Raw genomic sequence first — 16,781 nt, 5'->3', positions numbered from 1 at the left:
TCATCGAGCACGAAAAAAAGCTTCTGTTAGATTTATTTCGGCCCTATTTCTCGTGACAAAACGAAGGAACATGCTGCGCTGAATAATCTTTTTATGAAAGTTTACTTAGCAAAATTTGCTTTTCAAAAACGTGTTATTTTCTCAGCTGACTCAAACTTGGCACTACAGAGCGTTAAAATGATTCAACGCCTTACCAATCACTTTCTACAGCGAAAGAAAAACTGGGACCGACTCGTTTAATTCTCTTCAAGATTGAAAAAAAAGTTTGACATCAGAGTCACCATTTCAATTAACGGTTTGCGCTGGCGAGTGAAATTACCATGAGATAAAAAGTTCTCTTCGCTGTATACATTGGTGATGAATACTTGTCAAAAACACTAATCATTTCAATGAAAAGAATACCTTCCGAAATACAATTTAATTTTCGATAAACCCTTTACCGTTCTGGTATCAGTTTTCTTGCGTAGTCGTAGACGTTAGCCAATAAATCTCGTCTCCGAAAAATACTTTTATTGATGACACGCCAAGCATATTAGCAAAACATGTTTAGGTAAACCGGACTTAGCTGAATGAAAACAGAGAACTGATGAAACGGAATTTTTCATAAGTTTCAAGTAGTCACTAACTTTTATTTTCAATGTGTTAAATTTGAAGTCTACAAACATCGGTTTTACTGCATGAGGCAGCTTATATGAAGAAAAAAAATTTAAACCGGCGGTACTTAACAAAACAGCTTTAAGGCATGTTTCAGTATTGGCGTGAATAGGTATTAGTCTACACGTTGAAAAAGTGACAAGTCTTTTTTGTTCAAAGAGGATTTGTTAAGGAAAAATTTTTTTATGTCTCCATCTCCGCTTTTGAAGAAAACTCGACTCAAGCCATCGCGAAATCGTTTATTGATGGTACTAGTGGACCCAGGGAAATGGTCCAGGGGGGGTCTGGGCCCTCTACACTGTTTTACTTACCCTCTCTTAGTTTATTCAGGCTCTTTTGTTGATAAAAAATTGCGTGTTTTCTGAGTCAAAGTTTCCTCCTTCCCCCCCCCCCCCCCACAAGAATTCCTGAACCCTCCCCCAAACACTGCTTGTGTCCCTCAGGCTATTAAGACAACCGAAATTGCGTCAGTGCTTCCAGGGTACACAGTCGACCGCATCGCCTAAACAAAACTAACAGTAGATGAATGAAGTTACCATCTATATTTCAAGTGATTACGTCGTCAGACAAACGAAAACACTTCGTTACCAGTACATTCACCACAATAAATAACTAAAACCATTTTTTATGAATAAATAGCTGCTAGAACTGCGACCTCGGGGCAAAAGAAGGTACAGCTGTGCTTGTTAAGAGCCCATCATGTGGCTGCATTGATCTGGCTTTAGGCGGTCCCCACACGTGGCCCCCAACCTGTCTTCCGATTGGTCACAGTGATTGATAAGCCACGCGGAAACGAACGAGACTGAATGGAAAACCTTAAGTGCATATCGGTTATCTAAGTTTCAATATGATATCGTCCTACTTGCCGATGTTAATTTTTTCGTGATTTTTTTTTTTAACATTTTAGTTTCCACAGAGAGTATTATTACAAATCAATGACGGACGAAACTCTTAGTTGAAGAGGAACATCACCACATTGTCTAAAATTGTAAGAAAATTAACATTTTTTTATTTATTTTATTATTTGCGACATTTTGACAAGCTAGCCTAGTTCAGCTTTAAAGCTGTTTTCAATGGCAGCCTGTATTACTAAAACAATAACAAGGTTAGACTCACTGCACGCTGCACGGCGGTCCGGCGCTTGAAAACATGGGCTAACCGAGGGCGGTTGTGCAGTATTGTTTGTTTACGACTTTGTAGTTTTAATTTTCACATTTTGGTTGTAAATGAATTGAATTGAAAGAGGTCTTCAGTATTTAGAGATTTTACGCAAGTTGACCAAATACTTCCAGAGGAACTTGCGCAAGATGCAACTCTGAGATGTCTGAATTCAAAGTTTCTTGAATTATAAATAACGTGTTACTTTTTTTAGCTTTTAAATTTCGCGTTACGTTTCATGTTGGGGCATGTGAGCTGCAGCTAGTTACTTGTGCTGGGACACTAGGGGAAAGATATAGCTTGAACAAACCCGCTGATCGCAGGATATCAAAGAGTCTTGGATCGCAATAACTTCTTCTTTAATGTATCGCTGCCTTGATGCTAAAAGATTTGTAGTATTTCTTTCTTAAACTTACTTCAATAGATCACTTTCATAAATGGCTGCCGGATTAATATTCTTTTGTTTAAATTTCAATTTAGCCCTTCTGGCCTCGTTTTCCAGTACAAAATTCAAAAGAATACATTATCTCAAGCGAGGCCAGTAGGGCTAATTTAAATTTAAACAAAAGAATATTTATACGGCAGCCATTTCTGAAAGCGGTCCATTACTATGACCGAAACGTAATTACGTGCTAATATTCTCATTTTTTAGTGTTTTCTTAATCTTGGAAATTGACAACACACATGTGCTCTATGCGAGATGGTGGCGGCACGTATAACCGTGTGATAAATAACCTGAGGCATAACATCCTTAAAATAAGGGATAACCTCTGTTATTAGAAAAAAAACTCACAGAAATAAACCTCGCGCTGATAAAATGGCCAACAGTTTCATGCAAATAAGACTATTAAATGTTTTTAACAAGAGAAACATATAAAACGTATCAAGGTAGTGAGTCAGTTTTGTATGCAAGCCCTATCAGTAACTAAAAATTGAGTGTTGTAGAACCAAAATTAAAGTAGTCACAGTCTGAGAAAAGGAAAATATCGAAGAGCCAATGTGCTAAGTAGTCGATGGGAAAGAAACAAACTTATTAAAGCGCGGGAAAACACGATATGGAATTGAATCTGATTGGTCTAGAAGGTGGCGCGAATTTTCTGGACCAATCACACAGTGAAGTCAGGCAAAACCAAAAATATTAATTTGAATATAGCTCTAAGCAAAAAAACCTTTTAGTAGCTAGGGGCTGATCAACCTGCAATATTTGGAAACGAAATTTGAGGAACATTACTTTTTCTTTGATTCCGCCTGTCGTCTATGCTCGGAAATGATGTTTTCTGACATGGAAAAAGAGCTTTTTGCTGTTGAAAACGATCTCTGGTAAAGGCAAATCCCCCAAAAACATAATTTTGGTTTTATCAACTGAGTTGATAATGAAAATTGGCTACCGTAAAGAGTTTAAAAGCTGACGTTATGAGCGTTAGCCCTTCGTCAGAGCCAAAAATGTAGCTCGTTTAATTGTGTAAGTAACCGCAAACAAAGCTCTGATATCTGTCACAGTTTGCTCTCGACTTGTGTGTCTACGTGCTCCATTTATTAATTTAGTTAAAAGCACAGTTAATCTTTTGAGTGTAGATAGCAAAATTTTTGGAAAGGACCCGAACACCAAACTATTGAAAGAAATATTTTTGGTGGCAGAAACATACTTGTCAAGTTTATCCAGACTTATGAAGTACCTTCGTTTCTTTAGTAAATCGTTGATTTTTAAACTTCTTTATACCCAAGCACACAAGTTACTTAAAATAAGATATTACGCTTGCATATGGCAACCGATTTAAACCGTATATATAGGCCAACGTGCAATTTTACTAGATCAAAGCACTTAACATTTCGTTCAATTTCAATCTTTTAATAAGATTTTAGGCCGTACGGGCTGGTCCCAAAGTACACAATTATGTTACACCAAAATGCAACTTTGTCTCCATTGTCGTTACTGGTAAATATATTTTTTGTCACAACTCCACGGCTTTCCATAATATCTGTTGTGTCAAGTAAACACTTTTCAGTTAGTTTTTTTTTTCGTGTACAGAAGAAAGTGAATAAATGGAACTTATGAAGTGCCAATTAACTGACAATCACTTTCTAGTATGTTCACATACGCACATTACTTCTAAATATACAGTCGGTCTTGAAAAAAAAATTAATTTTCTCGATCTTGTTTCAACTCCTGAACGGTGCAATACTCACGTTTGTGTTTATTCTACCTTGTATGGGCTCAATTTTTAACGATCTAAACTGAACAAAACAAAATGTTTCTTAAAGACTGGAACATGATGTTATTACACTGTACACTGTTTTTGTTTACATTGCATAATAAATGCAGTTCGCATGCAATTATTCTTTTCTTTGCAGGAATCCATGCGTAGGCTTGAAGGACAGAAAGCCGAAGAGTGAAGTTTGTTTTCAAAAAGTTCCAATGGAGTCGGAAAGCGAAGTGTCTAGAAATACAAGTGCCAAAAGATTTTCCAGCTGATTGGATTTCTCTTCAAGGAACTATAACTCTTACTTGAGAGGCTAGGCGCCGGGTAATTGTTTAAGCATGATTGAGGACTGCAGAATTTTGAATACTTTATTTGGTCCAATGCGTTTTTAACAATCTGGTGGGCTGTGGTTTTTAGCTTCGCTCCAATGATTTTCAAATCTCGAACGACTATCTAGTGTGAAATTTTTTTATTCCTTGCAACCATGTGACGTCGATTTGATCGAACCAAGTGTCTTAAAAACACGGATAATTCTCAGAGGAAAGAAGCAGAACTTCCCGGGAACAGAAAAATTAATAGTGGTTTTGATGTTCTAAGAACAGCGCGTGTTTACTATATACAGTCTGCTCGTCGAACTGTGTGTTACTTAACGTAATTTTAGCGTCTGGACGCCGAAAACACACTAAGTATTTTATCGTCAAATCCCACACGGAATTCACAGTTGAAGATGCCGCTTTTCAAAGGAAAAGACAAAGAGGACGATTCGGAGGGAGATCGAAAGAAAATGCTGCCAAATATGAATCTCCCAAGCATTGATAAAACTAAAATCAAGGGATCACTGAAATGCGTGAAATGGATCCAAAAGAAAATTCAGAAGAAAGGCGCCGCTTTTCCACTGTTCATGATTCTCTTGAACGCCGCTTACCTGACTTTAGGAGGACTTTTATTTATGGCTCTAGAGCGGCAACCTAAAGTTGTCGTAAATACTTCCCAAGAATTGGTGGAAATTTTCAATGTTTTGAAGGTAAGTTAGAGTACAATACGCGATCAATTATGCCGCCCAACTAACACGGGCGGATTTGGGCGCAATTTTGAAGCGCTTGACGAAGCCAAGTTTCGTTTCGGAGACTTCTAAATCTCTAGGACACTATACCACGGCTTAGACACAATTTTTAATGTTCGCAATTTCTTGGTTATGTATAATTTAATACAAATAATTCTGAACAAAAACTCATAACACAATATATTTTCTCTCTAGCGAAATAACGAATGTTTTGGAACGTTATCAAACTTTGGTGGGATAATTTATTTACTACAGTTTATGATAACGTTTAAAAGCATAGAAAGTTCGCATCAAGTTGAACTTTTTTCAACGTGAAATTCCATTAGAAGAAAGCATAATTTATATATTATTGATGAAGCATCTTCCGTTATAGTGTGATCAAGTAGAACACTCTTCTCTTTCAATATTTCGTAGCGAGAGAACTCTATTTAAAGCGATCGAATACACGAAAAGTTGAGTTGGCAAACCTCCAATTTCTTGAAAATAGGGCCTAACTTTAAAATTCATAACTCGATGTCAAACCCAATGACAAAGAAATCCCAGGGTTTTTCAAAGTATGCAAATTCTAACCATTAACGCTATTTTGATAATCAATTTCCCATCGGGTTCGGAAGAAATCTTTGCCGCTTGTGCGCAAATTTCATAACTTTAAAATAGACTGTAATATACAAATTAGGCCCTGCAGGCATGTGATGCTTTTTTCTCGTGCGTTTTTTCTTTTTTTTTTATCATTCGCGCGCCATCTCAGATAAATTTCTTATTTACTCTCCTTGTATGTAAACGTTCGGTTCGGAAGACGTAATAACAAAAGTGTAACACTGATCGAAAACGCTCGTATTATTTTTTCTATCAATTTTTCTTGAAGTCTAGTGAGAAAGGCGTTCCTCGCTGGCTATGCCCAAACTCTGTGACTTAAATCTCTCACATGCCTCGTCTGCTCGATCAGTTTAAACTCACAGACTTTCTCTTCCATTTGGATTATGCGCTTGAACGAAGAGATTCATCAATATTTAACATTCTAAATTAAAAAAACCCGTTTGACGAGCGACCGATAATCGTCGAAAATACTGCGAAGATGCCTCCATAGCATGGAAAAAAAATCGAGTGATGTTCGGCAACTCTATAAAGAAAACTCCTTTATTCATCTCTCGAGCTTAGTGCCTTTAGGACTCATTTCTGATTTGAAAATCAATTATTTGTGGGATCACCTCAATGGGTATAGCCTTTTGTGTAGATTTCTATAGCAGAAATCCAGGAGTTCTCGTAATAATGCTTTCAAACAAAGGGACAGTGGGAATTGAAAATTATTTCCATATTTCCACCTCAACTTGTTGTTAATTGAAACGACGGCTTTTATGTAAAGGATATTATGCTTTTTAAGAATTCTTATCCTCGATTTCCCTTTTCTGCGGCGTGTTTACGCAAGAGCGAGATCGTACATGGAGAACAATTCCGTCTTAAAGTCTAGTAGAGAAATTTAAGCCATAAAACACACCCTCTATCGATTAAAAGGCGTAATAACCCTCGCGGGGAGTCTTGTCCAAGCACGGAAAAGTCTAAATCACGAGCCTTGGGCGAGTGACTAACAAATTTTTTAGCGTTTAACCAACATCCTGCGTTACTAGGCCAGGTAACTGATGGAGAGTGGGGTCTATTGCTAACATAAATTATCAATGGGTTAATCGTTACAATAAACGATAGTTTTATGACCATTCCACCACTGAAAGCACACGGTTTATCATAGCTATTTTACAAGCGTGAAATGGGGCTGCTTAGGTGGGAAATTGAGGTTTGATTGACGAAACACCCATATAAAAGTGGTATTATGGCGGCGGAGCACCGCACTGGCTTTCTGTTTTGAACTGATGGAAATCTGGTCATAAGAGGCCAGTCTTCACTTATCCCCCAGGGGGGTGGGGGATTTTGGATTTGACCTCCTCATTAGGCTCTGTAATGTTTTTATGACACCCCCCCCCCCTCGTAGTACCCCTTTCATGCTCTGTTGGCGACGACTGTTCTCCCTTACGTCCCCCAACGAAAAACATGTGTTCCCCAAAAGTTCCTCCGACCTCCCCTCCCCCGTAATAAATAATGACTGGTCCTCAATAAGGCTGAACGCACATCCTTACAAGAACGTATCGTAAACAATATTTTACCGTGTACTGTTCTTTTTGCCTTGACAGAACTCTGAAATAAGACAGAACTTGTCGCTACCCAGTGGAATAAATGTGCCTGGTCTAGTGCAAAATCTCACTTCTAAGGATTTAGGAAAATTTGACGATGTTCTTTCTCGAATAACCAGCCAACGCATGGATGCGGCCAAAAAGGAATGGAACATCTACAATTCAGTATTTTTCTGTATGACCGTAACAACTACGATTGGTGAGTAATATGTATTAGCATTATAAAGCAGGTTTTAATTTTTTTAAGTTAATTTGGCTGCCCATTAGATCAAAGGATGCCATGAATATACATGTATTTTGAGATATTTTATGCAAACGTATTGAATTCAACACTACTCATGTCTTCTAGGTTATGGAAACTTGTCCCCAGTAACTGTGGCTGGCCGCGTCATTTGTGTCATTTACGCTTTACTAGGAATACCGCTTACCTTAGCATTACTCGCTATCGTTGGTAAAATACTGGGTGACTACATAAATGATGCGTGCGCATGGCTTCTGAAATGGTATCGGAAAGTTCACAAGTCGTACGAATACGAACGAACGTAAGTAAATTGCACGCGATCATGTTTGGGGTGAAGGACAATCGAGTGTCAGAAATGATAGGGATCATGCGATTTTTCTTTTTCTGTCACTTCGTGATGCTAAAAAAAAACGATTAAGAGAATTCGTATCGCCCAACCGGCCAATCAAATACAACACCATGTCTATCGTCTGTTCTGCGCTAACGATTTCCCGCGTTGACTTCTCAGTTAACTCATTGTTGTACACCTGGTTAGCTCATGTTGTAAAGAGCCGGAGTGCCGCACACGGGAACGAGGTTGAGGGTTCAAGCCCCAGACCGTACCAATCAGGGTCTTAAAATAGCTATAGGGAATTTGATAGTTAGACGTTTTAATTTTCTTGGAAAGAAGATAAACCGTACGTCCCGTCTCCTGCATCTTTCCTATACTGGTTAGCCTCGTTTCCAAACAAAACCCTAAATTGGGAAGGGCGCCTGCAAAGTTTCCATTAAAAATTTATAGATTGTTCAATGCAGTCTGGCGAAGTCCCGTGCATAGTGTTGAAAAGCACATTACAGCCAATTAATTTAGAGATTGCATCATCATCATCATCATCATCATCATCATCATCATCATCATCGTCATCATTATTATCATTATGTTTACCTCTGTTTTTAATGACAATAATTGCTCCCTTCAAGTTGCGATTCTTAGCATACAACCCAAAGTCAACCCTTTGTCATTTTTCTTTCAGCGTCCAAGACGGCGATGATGGTCAAGTGGATGCTCCATTGTGGATGGGCCTGTTAATCCTTTTGTTCTTCACAACTCTCATGGCTGGACTGTTTTGTTGGATAGAGGGATGGGATTTTGGCACATCTCTTTATTTTCAATACATAACGTATCTTACCATTGGGTTTGGAGACGTTGTGCCACAAAAAGAGCAGGTATATTGCACATTCTTATTCACTTCTACTTATGCGGCCATGAAACAAAGAAAGCAAGCAAGGAAGTAATTAAATAATTTGGATATATCAACAAAGTTGAAATGGTAAATTGGCCACAGTAACGATTACAAAAGCTGACGTTTCGAGCGTTAGCCATTCGTCGGAGCGAATAGAGGAATTGTGAGTTGTGTGTTTTTAAAGACAGAAAATGGAGCTACGTCATTGGTGGGAACATGGCAACGAGAAAAACAAGAATAAATTAGTGGAATGAAAAGCGTTCGTTGATCCCTGCGGAAGTAATTAGTCTGCAGTGCAGTCTTATTAGGGCAAGTTATCGTTACAAGTTCGCGATCGTCTATTTGGCAGTTAGAGAGGGGGGTAGGGAGAGGGGGTCGGGAAAGCGAGAAGTAATTTCATTGCCTTACCCCCTCCCCCCTCTTTCCTTTTGATCGTCGTTCATCACCTTGATACAAATTTCTTTCTCTCCCCAGCTCTTTTGAAACCGTAAAAATAAAAAGTGGCGGCTCTAATTTTCACTAGGAAATTACGTTTCACTCGCACTCCTAAACTGCGCCTGCTCTGCAGGAAAATGAAATGATCAGCGGTTGTGCCTGTTGATAAAAAAGCGTTACGTCAGAATTATTATCAGATAGAAGTTCGGAATTAATGTATTTAACTATGAGTGACAAATTTCGAAAACTGTTACTAAACAGGAAAATCTTTTCGTGGCAATGAATGCATACCTCCAATAAGATTAATTTCACCGTTTACTTGGAATATATAGCGGCGAAAATACTCACATTTTAAGAGTTTGTTTTGCGACTGTTACAGACCTACGCAATACCGGTGATTTTAGCATCCGGACGTTGTGATAACGTGGGTTTGGATTGTTGACACACAATCTAAAAGCGTTCTTTGCAATCCTTAACAATAATAATAATCAAGGAGGCAGTGTGGCCGAGTGGTTAGAGTGTCGGACTCGTAATCCGCCGCTCCCCGGTTTGAGTCCCACCTTGACCACTGGATCTGTTTCACGGTAGCCCCGAGTTCAGATCCTTGGCCACGCTTGTAAATAGCCAACTGGTTTGCCTCCGGCCGGTTGGGGTTCTTAATGATGTTCTTAATGATGTTATGTTCAATTTAGACCATTTGTTTCATTTGTTTCATTTGTTTCATTTGTTTGCAAGGACCACAATGGAAACTACTGGTTCACCAGTAATTGTGTAATCCTATAAAAAGACTTTTTTTTTTTTTTTTTTTTTTAATTTCTCTCATCTTCTTTTCTCAGCTCGTCTTCGTGAATATTTTTCTCGTATTCCTCGGGCTGTCAGTCCTATCAATCACGCTTAGTATGATCGCATCTAACATTCACCATCAAATGCAGAAAGCCTCGTTTATTGAGAAACTTAAAGACACAGAGTTGTCTGATTCTTCCTTCGTTGGCTCGGCCGTGGGGGTCGGGGACGAGGAGAATGGTAATGGCAACGGGAAAAAAGGAAGGAGAGGGTCTGGAGATGACAGCGCAATCACCACACAGGACTCAAATGGTGGAAAAACTTACGGGAGCACAGAAAATAGTCCCTAAAACATCTTTTTTTTTTTCAAAGAAAAACTGTATACCGCAAGAATTCAATGTTAATTTTGGTATGTGAACCTCTTTGAGTCTAGAACTAACTCCTAACGCAAGTAGATGTGGCTATTGAATTTTCTGAATTTACTCTTTGATAGTTTTCCCCTCTACAGGGCTAATCTGGGAATGTTTATTTACCAGTATTCTGGCAATAAGACTTCCCTGTAACTACTAGAAAAGACCTTAAATTAAGTTTAAAATAGTTTTGTTCCGAATTGTTAAGCTTTCTGTGTGTACGTGAGATGCATATAGCCATGTGCGCACGTGCCCACGTGTGCACGTTTCAGTCCCACGTGGGTTACACTCACATGGACTGTCTCTGTCAGCGACTTGAGATTTACCGACGATCTCTTCTCCTTCGGCACTGTCGTTTATTGTGGAAGAAAATCATAGAAAAGTTGTGCTTTTCCAGCTTCCCGCCTTATATAAAAGGCTATTTTCGTAAATTCGTGGAAATGGACATATCTCTTTCCACTGATTTTTGCAAAAGCAAGAAAAAGTTTACGATGATGAAATTTCAACGCAAATTCGAGAGCCAAAATCTATCGCCACTCGGCATTAAAAAAAAAAAAAAAATATGCCGTCCAATTATGCAAAGCTGTCATACTTTGGCAATTAAACTGGCTAAGTACCCTCGTAAGACTAGCTATCCCTATTTGCTTTTTTGGTATGGTTAATGTACATTGATTACCCCCAGCCAGCCTGGTATTCTTGAAAAGAAACACAATTATCTAAATTTATTTTTGTATCCATTTTAAAAGGGCATTCATTGCCGTAAAAATGTTTTGTTTATTTTGTTCACAGAGTGCGTGTGCAACTAATAAATAATTATGTAATGGTAGGATTTTCGTGAGCTTTTTTTTTCCTCAATATCTGATTGAGAGGGAATCTTAAGAGAGAACAAAAAATATGTACAGCGGTAAACTGATTAAAAGCAGGTCTTTCCGCCATTGTGTCTTTGCTAACTACTTCGAATAAACTTCTCGAAGTGGAAATTTTCCATGCGCTTTATATACATTTACGCGTCGCTTTCTGTTGAATCAGTGTTGTAACTCATATGCCCCGTGATCTATGATCAATCAAAAATATCACCCAGAATTACCAGCCATTCTAGCTTTCCAACCATTCCCAGTCTTTCTCGGATTTTACCCTCCTGCGGTCTAAACAAATCAGAGAAAAGAAATTAGGCGCACGCAACTCGCTTTATTTTCTGTCCTATATTTCTCCTAACCCACACGATGGAATAAGCCGGAGAAAAAACGGCCCGCTGCAGTCTATTAAAATACTTACTTACACTTCGTTGCTGGAGGTATTTTCAAGAGCCTTTGTTACCTGTTCGTGTCAAAACAGTTACCTCAATTTCTCAGAAGAAAAAAAATGATAACTATGTTAAACATTTAAGAATAAACACTAGCGAGAAAAACACACAACGTTTCGATGACTCCATGTCATCATTCTCAAGTGAGAAGAGAATAAAAATGAATTGTTAATTTATACCGTACGAAGGTGGCAAACGTAAAAAGTTTAAAATATTTAAAATATTTAAATAAATAATTGCGCGTTTTGAGTTCATAAATGTAAACTATTAAATAAATAGTTTCGCGCGTATGGAATCCGATTGTTTGTTCAAAGAGGGCTTCATCTTCTTTATGAAAAGCATTTCATGAACTAAACAGTCCAGTTTCCCGGTGCACTTTTTAAGTACGTTGAAATGCTTGGTCAGGTCGCCGATGGTTTGTAGGCCGTGGTCGTTCTTTAGATGTTTGCCGATGGCCGAATTACGGTGCTCATTAATACGTTGATGTAAATGCCGGCTGGTGTACCCGACGTACTCTGCATCACACAGATCACATTTATAATTATATACAACGCGTTGTTGGCTAACCATAGGAGGTTTAGGCTCACGTACTCTGAGATCTTCACAGATTTTGCGACTCTTGAACACGGGATGAAGGGTGTGATCGATTTTGTTGCTTAGATCTGATAATTGCCTTTTCACTGCGTCAGCTGACTTTTGATCTTTAAAAGGCAAAACCACTCGGTGAACAGCATTTTCGTTGACGGATAATTGAGCTTGCACTCCAGGGTTTTCCGACCTAACTGAGGTGACAAAGTGAGAGATGGTGGAATTGATGAGGTGGTCGGGATACTTGAGGTTTCTAAACATCATCTTTAGATGATCACATTCAGATTTGAAGGACTCCCATGTGGACGACAGGCGGAATGCACGATTCAACATGGTCTTAAGTAGTGATTTCTTGTACCTTTTATCGACGTGGCTCTGGTGATGAAGCAATAGGCCTGTGTTTGTTGGTTTCCGATAAACACTAGTTTCTAGTTTAAAGCCTTTCTTGAGCACTTCCATACCGACAAAAGGTAACTTGTTTCCAGATGCTAGCTCCATGGTGAAGTGTATGGACGGATGGCAGTTATTTAGCGTTGATAATAAATCTTCTGCCGCTGGTACACTTGTGACAATAGCAAACGTGTCATCCACGTACCTTCTGTAAAATTCAGGGAGCTTGTTGTCTTTATCTAGTTTCTCTTCGATGGAACAGAGAAATGCGTTAATAGATAAAGACAATAGATAGATTAATTAATAGATGCGTTAATAGATAAAGACAACAAGCTCCCTGAATTTTACAGAAGGTACGTGGATGACACGTTTGCTATTGTCACAAGTGTACCAGCGGCAGAAGATTTATTATACTTCACATCTCCGATTCGTTTCTGGTGAATTTTCTGCTAGTAGTTCTAATTTTCGGACACATTCAATTTTCTGCTACAACTTTTTCTCCAGTTGGCCTGGTGAGTACGAGAAACCATATCGAGGTAATATAGTCAGGATGTTTTGAATGAGCTGGTCGAGTTCTTCGCTGTCTGTGTTGGAGTATGTTAATCTCACACTCAACCCAAACTCGACCAAGCGTCTTTCAACAGTCCGAACACTGATACCTAGCAAAGTTGCGATATCGACAACAGTAAAACATCTACCGATCAGAAAATCAAGCTGATCTCTGGGAATTGAATATCTTGGACGTCCACTTGCCCACTAAAGGCAGTAGCAAGTGATGAAACATCAAAAATATCTTGACCTCCAATAACGCAATCCCGTGCACCCCCAATTAGGTTAACAATTTGTTCATCGATACCATTCAAATGAACAAGACTAGCCTGCGAACAGGCTCTCCGTTCAATCAGACGTGGGGACACAGGAAGGGGAGCCTGCACGCAAGTCTCAGAATATCGAATGTCTGCGTCCAAAATTTGGACGCAAAGCGCTGATTGGTTGAATTTAATTTTTCATGACGTATCTTAGTTTACGGTTCCGGTAGAGACAAAAAATTAAAATGGCGGAAAAAAGGGATGCTGTTCTTCGCGAGGCTTGCGACCATTTATCAAATAATTTGAAGTTTATGCTGCAATTGAAGCCCGAACAGCGTAATGCTGTGGACTATTTACTTAAGAAAGATGATGTGCTCGCGGTTCTTCCGACAGGATACGGCAAAAGTCTTACTTTCCAACTCTTTGCTGTTGCTGCGTCGATTGAAGATCATACCATCCTCTTCTCTCGTTTACGTGTACGGTTTGGCATAGCTGGAAAGCCTCTATTATGGTTGCAATCTTATTTATCGAATCGCACGCAATATGTCTCCGTCGATGGTGGTACTTTTACGAAACATGACCTTAAATGTGGAGTGCCACAAGAATCTGTCTTGGGACCCATTTTGTATTTGCTTTATACTTCACCGCTTTCAGATATCGTAGAGAAATTTAACCTGAGCTATCACTTTTATGCTGACGACTCACAGCTTTACTTGTCTTTCCAACCAACCGTACTGGGTGATAGGGATCTAGCGGTTTCTAGCATCGAGAGCTGTGTGAATGAAATCAATCATTGGATGATGGTTAATCGCCTTAAATTAAAAAAAGACAAAACTGAATTATTGGTGATCTCCGCTAAACATCTTCCAAGACCACTCCTTCACGAGATTTCAGTTGCTGGTGAGACTATCCATTCCGTGCAAAAGGCGAGGAATATCGGCACTATGTTTGATAGCCATTTTTGCTTTAACGATCATATTACTGACATTTGCAAATCTTCATTTTATCATTTGCGAAATATTAGCTATATCAGGAGATATCTTTCAGCGACCACTACTGAATTGCTGGTTCATATGTTTGTATCTTCGAAGCTGGATTACTGTAATTCTCTTTTGTATGGCCTACCAGCCTACACTATAAAAAAGCTACAACACGTCCAGAATGCCGCGGCGCGCCTCGTCACACTTACAAAAAAGCATGATCACATTACGCCTGTTCTTTTCAATCTTCATTGGCTTCCTGTTAATCAACGCATTATTTTTAAGATTTTACTTATAACCTAAAAGGCACTTAACAACTTGGCACCGTCGTACATTTGTGATTCATTTGTGATTCATCCTATAACTTGAAAACATATGGCGCAAGATCCTTCTCTGTAGCAGCACCATCATTATGGAATGCTTTGCCAAGTGAAATTAGAAATGCACAGTCTGTGTCTGTTTTCAAAAGTAGATTAAAAACTTTTCTTTTTAGAAAAGCCTTTTATAATTAATATTAGCTGTCTTAAGTGTTAATGTTAGAGTTTTTTGTAGGCGCCTTTGAACAGTAGGATACTGGCGCGGTATAAATCTTTTATTATTATTATTATTATAATTATTATTATTATTATTATTATAATTATTATAATTATTATAATTATTATTATAATTATTATTATTATTATAATTATTATTATTATTATAATTATTATTATTATTATAATTATTATTATAATTATTATTATTATTAATATTATTATTATCACTATTATTATTATTATTGAAGGAGAAGAGCGGCAAACTGTGTTGATTATTTGTCCTTTGAAAAGCATCACTGAAGACCAAATTGCCAAGGCCGGAAGTATGGGTATCCCGGCGGCTTCCACAGAGGATATCTCGGAAGACGAGGTGCGTGCCGCAAAATTTCAGCTAATCTTCGGTTCGGCTGAGACAGTTATGGAGAAACGATTCCTCGACATTTAGAAGGATAACTGCTCTTCTCTTGACGGAAAATTGGCCGCAGTTGTAGTGGATGAGTCCCATGCTGTTGAGATGTGGACTGGAAAAAGGTATTATGTTTCTGACGAATCCTATTGGGTTTACTTCTAACTAGATTGTTACTCACTTGTTCAATGATTGTTAACAGGTGTGAGGCAAAACTCGGTGCAAATGTTGCTTTCCGTGAGGCGTTTGGGAAATTGTCGCAGATCAGATCCTTTTGTAAACAAGGAGAGTCAAGTTCTATGGTCATTCACCGATAAGCTTAAGTCTGTGTTGTCGTACCTGTTTACTTATTTTTGGAGTCTTTCGATTGCATTACTCGATTTCCTGACCAAGACGCTGTAGTCATTCTTTACTTTTATTACGTTGAATTTATTCGTTTTATCTTTTTAAGGGACGCCAATACTTGCAATCACGGGGACTGCAGATGAAAAAAACTCAAAGTGTCATTATTAAACAGTTGCTGTTCAAAATGCCTCCGTGAGACATGGCGCTTGCTCGCCGGGAGCCTATTCGTTTGTTTGTTTTCTGTTTTGGATTTTGACTTACGGCGCGCGCTGATTGGTTGACATTTGACAGTTAACAAGATAAGTTCTCTGCGCGGTTCTTGTGGGAGGTAAACGCGATTTAGCAAGACGCGTGCAGGTTCCCTTACCCCTGCTTCGCGCCGTTGTGCTCCTCCAAGCCGGGAGCCTGTTCGCAGGCTAGAACAAGACGAGCTATTAAACCATGCAGCCAATCCAGCCTAAAGTGAAAGGCGTCCAACTATATTTGGGTCAAGCCCTCCTCCTTCAATTTCCCGAATAATATTAAGTAAAAGCTCTCGCAAGTATCTGAACGATTGCAGCTCTTCTTGAGAAAGCGCCATCACTCTATCCGCCATCTTGGATCAACAATAACATTACCTCGATCTGGTTTCTCGTAGTCAACAGGCCAACTGGAGAAAAAGTTGTAGCAGAAAATTGAATGCGTCCGAAAAATTAGAACTACTGGCAGAAAATTCACCAGAAACGAATCGGAGATGTGAAGTATTCTAAACTACATATGATGCACGATCCTCGCAGTAGATAGTCGGAAAATTCGAAAAGTTCCCCGAAACCTGACACGGACCGAAAATTCCAATCAACAGAAAATTTAGGTTATCCGAAAATTTGATTAGACGAAAAATTGAGTTCTGTCAGAAAATTGATGAAACCAACATAAAATTCAAACAGACAAAAAATTCATTACTATGCAAAATGTAATAATATGTCAGAAAATCAAAAACTGAATTATGACGGTAATCACCCACCATAGCCAACCGTAGTCCACAATCTTAAAGTCCCTATTGGTGCTTCTGGAACGGGGTATGGAACAGCTAC

The 16,781-nt window shown here is 38.7% G+C and overlaps 2 protein-coding genes across 2 annotated transcripts; one reads left to right on the top strand and one right to left on the bottom strand.

The window, feature by feature from the left end:
* The first annotated feature begins 1,520 nt into the window (after window positions 1-1,520).
* On the top strand, window positions 1,521-11,286 carry LOC111342978 (TWiK family of potassium channels protein 7). The gene is made up of 6 exons (XM_022950106.2): window positions 1,521-1,642; window positions 4,165-5,037; window positions 7,260-7,458; window positions 7,609-7,801; window positions 8,514-8,706; window positions 9,995-11,286. The coding sequence occupies exons 2-6, from the start codon at window positions 4,741-4,743 to the stop codon at window positions 10,289-10,291; spliced, it is 1,179 nt and encodes a 392-aa protein (XP_022805841.2). The 5' UTR covers window positions 1,521-1,642; window positions 4,165-4,740; the 3' UTR covers window positions 10,292-11,286.
* Window positions 9,948-12,899, bottom strand: LOC148726189 (uncharacterized; the record flags this gene model as incomplete). The annotated part of the gene is made up of 1 exon (XM_088726795.1): window positions 9,948-12,899. A coding segment is annotated over one exon (978 nt), but the record flags the coding sequence as incomplete, so codon positions are not given.
* Window positions 12,900-16,781: the final 3,882 nt, after the last annotated feature.

Source organism: Stylophora pistillata, chromosome 7, assembly GCF_964205215.1.
Source record: "Stylophora pistillata chromosome 7, jaStyPist1.2, whole genome shotgun sequence".
NCBI lineage: Eukaryota > Metazoa > Cnidaria > Anthozoa > Scleractinia > Pocilloporidae > Stylophora > Stylophora pistillata.
This window is presented reverse-complemented; position numbering and strand designations above follow the sequence as displayed.